The sequence below is a fragment of the Oncorhynchus clarkii genome, chromosome 21, assembly GCF_045791955.1.
Source record: "Oncorhynchus clarkii lewisi isolate Uvic-CL-2024 chromosome 21, UVic_Ocla_1.0, whole genome shotgun sequence".
NCBI lineage: Eukaryota > Metazoa > Chordata > Actinopteri > Salmoniformes > Salmonidae > Oncorhynchus > Oncorhynchus clarkii.
Genome location: NC_092167.1, coordinates 40,113,865 through 40,121,619, shown reverse-complemented (window position 1 = coordinate 40,121,619; position 7,755 = coordinate 40,113,865). Strand labels below are relative to the sequence as shown.

General features: G+C 46.0%; 1 protein-coding gene across 2 annotated transcripts; it reads right to left on the bottom strand.

Moving 5' to 3' along the window:
* Positions 1–1,462: 1,462 nt before the first annotated feature.
* Positions 1,463–3,897, bottom strand: LOC139379461 (myb/SANT-like DNA-binding domain-containing protein 1). 2 transcript variants are annotated; one of them, XM_071122271.1, is made up of 3 exons: positions 3,432–3,897; positions 2,877–3,164; positions 1,463–2,573 (listed from the first exon to the last, which is right to left on the bottom strand). In XM_071122271.1, exons 1-3 carry the CDS (start codon positions 3,689–3,691, stop codon positions 2,273–2,275), a joined length of 849 nt encoding a protein of 282 aa, XP_070978372.1. In that variant the 5' UTR covers positions 3,692–3,897; the 3' UTR covers positions 1,463–2,272. The 2 variants fall into 2 exon arrangements, with proteins under 2 accessions (XP_070978372.1, XP_070978373.1); XM_071122272.1 differs by having other exon boundaries at positions 3,438–3,837.
* Positions 3,898–7,755: the final 3,858 nt, after the last annotated feature.

Sequence of the window (7,755 nt, the reverse complement as noted above, 5' to 3'; positions counted from 1 at the left end):
GCCATGTCTTTGTGAGACGCAGAGTAGGTTACCATGCTGTGTTTTCATGTGTTGCTGCCATGCTATGTTGTTGACCTTAGTTCTCTCTTTATGTAGTGTTGTGGTGTCTCTCTTGTCAAGATGTGTTTTGTCCCCGCAGGAGGCCTTTGCCGTCATTGTAAATAAGAATTTGTTCTTAACTCACTTGCCTAGTTAAATAAAGATTAAATAAAATTAAAATTAAAATCTCTGCATGTGTGGTTCCCACCGGGAAGCATGGAGAAGGAGGTGTGATGGTGTGGGGGTGCTTTACTGGTGACACTGTTTGTGATTTATTTAGATTTCAAGGCACACTTAACCAGCATGGCTACCACAGCATTCTGCAGCGATACGCCATCCCATCTGGTTTACGTTTAGTGGGACTGTCATTTATTTTTCATCAGGACAATGACTCATCACACCTCCAGAATGTTACTGTCAGACCGGGTGTTGTATGTGGAGGATGAGGGCTACAGTAGATATCTCAGATAGGGGGGAGTGAGGCCTAAGAGGGTTTTATAAATAAGCATCAACCAGCGGGTCTTGCGACGGGTATACAGAGCTGACCAGTTTACAGAAGAGTATATATAGAGTGCAGTAATGTGCCCTATAAGGAGCATTGATTGCAAATCTAATGGCCGAATGGTAAAGAATATCTAGCCACTCGAGAGCACCCTTACCTGCCAATCTATAAATTATGTCTCCGTAATCTAGCATGGGTAGGATGATCATCTGAATCAGGGTTAGTTTGGCGGCTGGGGTTAAAGAGCAGCGATTACAATAGAGGAAACCAAGTCTAGATTTAACTTTAACCTGCAGCTTTGTGCTGAGAGAAGGACAGTGTATCGACTAGCCATACTCCCAAGCAATTGTATGAGGTGACTACCTCAAGCTCTAAACCCTCAGAGGTAGTAATCACACCTGTGGGGAAAGGGGCATTGTTTTGGAGGTGTTCAGAACAAGGTTAAGGGCAGAGAAAGCTTGTTGGACACTAAGAAAGCTTTTTTGTAGAGCGTTTAACATAAAATCCGGGGAGGGGCCAGCTGAGCTATGCTGTTTATGTAAATTGAGAAAAGTGTGGGGCCTAGGATCGAGCCTTGGGGTACACCCTTGGTGACAGGCAGTGGCTGAGACAGCAGATGCTCTGACTTTATCAAGGCAAAGGGTGGCTACTTGGAAGAATCTAAAATATATTTTGATTTGTTTAACACTTTTTTGGTAGGAAATAGGAAAAATAAAGAAAAACCCTTGAATGAGCAGGTGTGTGCAGACTTTTGACTGGTACTGTATGTTATCATTTAATATGATGTGTTATTGTTTGGAGATCATATTACATTACAGTACACACAGTGTGAATGCTGACTTTATGTCGGCTACATTATGACAATATTTAGGATGAAAGGGAGACAATATTGTATCAGGAATAGTTGAAAGAGACAGAAAATGACAACAGAACATATGTTTTTATTTCAGTCATACATTTCAAACAAGTAGGCTATGCTAGTTGGAAGATGCATACACCATAACAGGACACACATTAGAAAATAAGTGATACAACACCAAATGCCCATGCCTTTTGTCATTAAAATATAGAATTTGTGGACAAACGTTGTCTTTTGTTAATGTGAATAAGCACAGTATTTTCCTAGCTTGTAGATATCGCTCAAAACGATCAATGAATGGTGGAACTTGTCTTAAAGCAGCCTCAGCCATACACCTCTGAACCCTCACCCCTGACCTCTCACTCTCTCACAGCAACCACTAGATAGCCATGCTAGAAAGGACAAAACCGGCCTCAGCACTGATGAGCAAGTTGCTTTTTCCTCTCTCTGCCATTGACCATTCAGGTCAGGGGTAAGGTTAGGGTGAGATCGACATTATTTACTCTCAATCAGTTGTTAAAAAGTGAAGCATAGCCATATTATAGCATATAACACATAGCCATGTAGCATATAACACATAGCCATGTAGCATATAACATTTATTTTCTAGCATAGCCATATAGTGAGCACCACCGGGACGCAATTTCGATACAGCTATGACTTTTCGTAGCAGGTTAGGAGAACTTACGCAGCAGGTTAGGATAATTAATGTAGCAGGTTAGGAGAATTAGGTTAAGGTTAGGGAAAGGGTTAGGTTTTAGGGTCAGCAGAAATGCTCACCTAACCTGCTACGAAAAGTCACTTGTATCGAAGTGGCGTGTTTTTAGGGAGTCCTGACCACCACCACCCTCCTTGACCCCTCACTGGACCCTTCATCCCTGGCCTGGCTCTTTGACCCCAGGCTGGGCAGCAGCACCCCAGGCTGGCGTGGGGGCCGTCAGTGGCTGGATCATCTTCTCCAGCAGGTTCATCATGCGCTCCTGGAGCTGCAGGCTCTGCACCTGGAGGAAGTTCTGCTGGTGCATGACGCGGCGCACCTCGCGGCACGTCTCCTCCACCGCCCGGCTCACCTTCCGCTGCTCCTGCAGCATGGCCTCCATCACCTTCAGCTTCCGCCGCTTCAGAGACAGGTGCTGGTGCACTTTCTTCCTCTTGGCCGGCGCCGGGTGGGAACTGGACAGAAAGGGGTTTTGTTAGTTAAAGCAATGGTAATGACATAATTTATAGAGAGTTATACAAGCATTCAAGAGTTCTGTATGTAGGGCCATTTTCGATAAAACTTGGTAAAGCGGTTTCACTACAAGATAATGTGAAATTAGGCAGTTTAGCTCAATACCTCAGCTTGATACCCCTCCCTCCCCCCCCCTCTCTCTCTCTCTCTCTCTCTCTCTCTCTCTCTCTCTCAGGAGGTGTCCTCTTTTTCTTTCTCTCTCTCTGTTTCCTCATTTGAAGCCCAATATGTAAACATGGCCTTACTCGGGACAGGGAAGTCCAGAGTGCAGGCTGCCAGAGCTCTCCCATCCAATCAGGTCCTTCCTCATCTCCATCTCGTCCGAGGAGCCTGTGTACTCCGGAAGGAAGCCCGTGGGGAGGCCCTCTGCATGGGACATCGAGGCCTCTGTGGAGGTGGAGGGGCCAGGAGACTGGAGCTCAAACGAGTTCATAGTCCCATTGTCGTCAGTCTTGGTGAGGAGCTTCTCTATTGCTTTGTAGTACGGCCAGTCGGGTGTCCCACCGCTCCCATTGGTTGTGCACTTCATTTTCCTGTCAAATAAGGAGTTAAGGATGGTATATATTGGTTTGGGTAAAGTAGGTGACATAAGAAGTCTGGGTTTCTAAGTATCATAGCAGCCTGTATTGATTTCTAGTTATGCAGGATGCTCTGACACCTGTGGAGTTACATTCCAACGTAGCCTACTTCAGTTCTTTCTGGATATTAAAGTGCATTCATATAATACAAGATTTTTGTAGATTTATGTTGCCACCTTTTTCAACCCCCACCCCCCAAAATAAATAGAAGGTATTTCTTACACTTGCCTGTACTGGAAAGACATGTTGGTGATTTTCATCTTTATCTCCTCCCGGTGGCGTTGTTCTCCAGTGAGCTCAAAGAACCTCTGGGCCATCTTCTCGTAGATCTTGGCGTTCCTCTTACATTTCTTCAGCTCGGCGACATTCTGTTCCCATACATACAGAAGCCCCTTCATCTCTGCATCGGTCCAGTTTCGGGCCCTTCTGTGCTTCTCACTGTGGCCCGGAATGAGGTAACTAAAACTCTCCTCTGCAGCCATTTTGAAAGCCCTCTCAAAAGCACTCTCTTCCTGTTTTGGTTCTGTAAACAAAAATAGGCCCCAAAAACGGTTTAGTTTGAAGCCCTTCTCTGCTGTCTAGCATTATGTCAGTGGAATGTGGTTGCAAACAGTCACACACCGCTCTGCCTGTGCTGTGCCCTTCCCCCGAGCTTAGCTGAAAGAGGACTCAAAATGGGCCCTAGGGCAGGAGAGGGATCCGGTTAAAAGCTTTTAAATGGAGGAAATCGTCACTGTGATGTCAAGTTGCCCTAGCAACTAGGAGGAGGCCCCTCTTTCTCCCTCCCTCCCCCTCTCTTAACCACTCCCTCTCTTTCACTTCCTCTCTCTCGCTCTCTTGCTCCAATGCCACAACAAAAAGCTTTTAGCTGAAAGGCAATGAGGTATACCAGAGATTACAGGAAAAACAGATTTGAAATATGAGCCTTGGGGGAGGGAGTAGAGCAAGACAGCAGGTGTCATTTGTTTCCTTGGCAACAGGCCTTTGGACTGGGCAGGCTGCCAAGATGTTAAAGCATTTAAATGCTTTTGATAACAGACAGGGACTGGCTTTTTGCAGTCAAAGTGGTGCAAACAGGAGTACATTACTCTTCACCTGAGGAAAAGACACCTACATTTTTATCAAAAGCAGCATACTTTGGCAGTGTGTGGATACTATTCTCAATGCACAATTAAATGATATGCAAATGATATGAAAGTGCAGGGGGAACAATTGTATTGAAATGGGTATGTATTGGTAGTTGTAGAGTACGTTCAGGGGGGGAGTCAGTGTATTCTAATTATCCAAGACAATGGGAGTCCTGTCGGTAGGTCAGCTTATGTGTGGACAATTGAACACCCTCCCCCACCCACACCACAATATGGACCTTGGCCTGCAAGGGTGAGCTCAGCATGTTATTTCTCTCTCAATTCAATTCAATGGACTTTATTGGCATGGGAAACATGTTTACATTGCCAAAGCAATTGAAATAAATAATAAACGTAAGTGAAATAAACAATTAGAAATTAACAGTAAGCATTACACTCAAAAAAGTTTCAAAAGAATAGAGACATTTCCAATGTTCTAGTATGGCTATGTACAGTGTTATAACAATGTGCAAAAGGGCAAATAAATCAACAAAAATATAGTTTGTATTTACAGTGGTGTTTGTGCTTCACTGGTTCACCCTTTTTGTGATGACAGGTCACACATTTTTTTATTTTTTATTTCACCTTTATTTAACCAGGTAGGCTAGTTGAGAACAAGTTCTCATTTGCAACTGCGACCTGGCCAAGATAAGGCATAGCAGTGTGAACAGACAACACAGAGTTACACATGGAGTAAACAATTAACAAGTCAATAACACAGTAGAAAAAAGGGGAGTCTATATATACATTGTGTGCAAAAGGCATGAGAAGGTAGGCAAATAATTACAATTATGCAGATTAACACTGGAGTGATAAATGATCAGATGGTTATGTAAAGGTAGAGATATTGGTGTGCAAAAGAGCAGAAAAATAAATAAATAAAAACAGTATGGGGATGAGGTAGGTGCAAATGGGTGGGCTATTTACCAATAGACTATGTACAGCTGCAGCGATCGGTTAGCTGCTCAGATAGCAGATGTTTGAAGTTGGTGAGGGAGATAAAAGTCTCCAACTTCAGCGATTTTTGCAATTCGTTCCAATCACAGGCAGCAGAGAACTGGAACGAAAGGCGGCCAAATGAGGTGTTGGCTTTAGGGATGATCAGTGAGATACACCTGCTGGAGCGCGTGCTACGGATGGGTGTTGCCATCGTAACCAGTGAACTGAGATAAGGCGGAGCTTTACCTAGCATGGACTTGTAGATGAGCTGGAGCCAGTGGGTCTGGCGACGAATATGTAGCGAGGGCCAGCCGATTAGAGCATACAAGTCGCAGTGGTGGGTGGTATAAGGTGCTTTAGTGACAAAACGGATGGCACTGTGATAAACTGCATCCAGTTTGCTGAGTAGAGTGTTGGAAGCAATTTTGTAGATGACATCGCCGAAGTCGAGGATCGGTAGGATAGTCAGTTTTACTAGGGTAAGTTTGGCGGCGTGAGTGAAGGAGGCTTTGTTGCGGAATAGAAAGCCGACTCTTGATTTGATTTTCGATTGGAGATGTTTGATATGGGTCTGGAAGGAGAGTTTAGAGTCTAGCCAGACACCTAGGTACTTATAGATGTCCACATATTCAAGGTCGGAACCATCCAGGGTGGTGATGCTGGTCAGGCGTGCGGGTGCAGGCAGCGAACGGTTGAAAAGCATGCATTTGGTTTTACTAGCGTTTAAGAGCAGTTGGAGGCCACGGAAGGAGTGCTGTATGGCATTGAAGCTCGTTTGGAGGTTAGATAGCACAGTGTCCAAGGACGGGCCGGAAGTATATAGAATGGTGTCGTCTGCGTAGAGGTGGATCAGGGAATCGCCCGCAGCATGAGAAACATCATTGATATATACAGAGAAAAGAGTCGGCCCGAGAATTGAACCCTGTGGCACCCCCATAGAGACTGCCAGAGGACCGGACAGCATGCCCTCCGATTTGACACACTGAACTCTCTGTCTGCAAAGTAATTGGTGAACCAGGCAAGGCAGTCATCCGAAAAACCGAGGCTACTGAGTCTGCCAATAAGAATACGGTGATTGACAGAGTCGAAAGCCTTGGCAAGGTCTATGAAGACGGCTGCACAGTACTGTCTTTTATCGATGGCGGTTATGATATCGTTTAGTACCTTGAGCGTGGCTGAGGTACACCCGTGACCAGCTCGGAAACCAGATTGCACAGCGGAGAAGGTACGGTGGGATTCAAGATGGTCAGTGATCTGTTTGTTGACTTGGCTTTCGAAGACCTTAGATAGGCAGGGCAGGATGGATATTGGTCTGTAACAGTTTGGGTCCAGGGTGTCGCCCCCTTTGAAGAGGGGGATGACTGCGGCAGCTTTCCAATCCTTGGGGATCTCAGACGATATGAAAGAGAGGTTGAACAGGCTGGTAATAGGGGTTGCGACAATGGCGGCGGATAGTTTCAGGAATAGAGGGTCCAGATTGTCAAGCCCAGCTGATTTGTACGGGTCCAGGTTTTGCAGCTCTTTCAGAACATCTGCTATCTGGATTTGGGTAAAGGAGAACCTGGAGAGGCTTGGGCGAGTAGCTGCGGGGGGGGGGAGCTGTTGGACGAGGTTGGAGTAGCCAGGCGGAAGGCATGGCCAGCCGTTGAGAAATGCTTGTTGAAGTTTTCGATAATCATGGATTTATCGGTGGTGACCGTGTTACCTAGCCTCAGTGCAGTGGGCAGCTGGGAGGAGGTGCTCTTGTTCTCCATGGACTTCACAGTGTCCCAGAACTTTTTGGAGTTGGAGCTACAGGATGCAAACTTCTGCCTGAAGAAGTTGGCTTTAGCTTTCCTGACTGACTGTGTGTATTGGTTCCTGACTTCCCTGAACAGTTGCATATCGCGGGGACTGTTCGATGTTAGTGCAGTCCGCCACAGGATGTTTTTGTGCTGGTCGAGGGCAGTCAGGTCTGGAGTGAACCAGGGGCTATATCTGTTCTTAGTTCTGCATTTTTTGAACGGAGCATGCTTATCTAAAATGGTGAGGAAGTTACTTTTAAAGAAAGACCAGGCATCCTCAACTGACGGGATGAGGTCAATGTCCTTCCAGGATACCCGGGCCAGGTCGATTAGAAAGGCCTGCTCACAGAAGTGTTTTAGGGAGCGTTTGACAGTGATGAGGGGTGGTCGTTTGACTGCGGCTCCGTAGCGGATACAGGCAATGAGGCAGTGATCGCTGAGATCCTGGTTGAAGACAGCGGAGGTGTATTTGGAGGGCCAGTTGGTCAGGATGACGTCAATGAGGGTGCCCTTGTTTACAGAGTTAGGGTTGTACCTGGTGGGTTCCTTGATGATTTGAGTGAGATTGAGGGCATCTAGCTTAGATTGTAGGACTGCCGGGGTGTTAAGCATATCCCAGTTTAGGTCACCTAACAGAACAAACTCTGAAGCTAGATGGGGGGCGATCAATTCACAAATGGTGTCCAGGGCACAGCT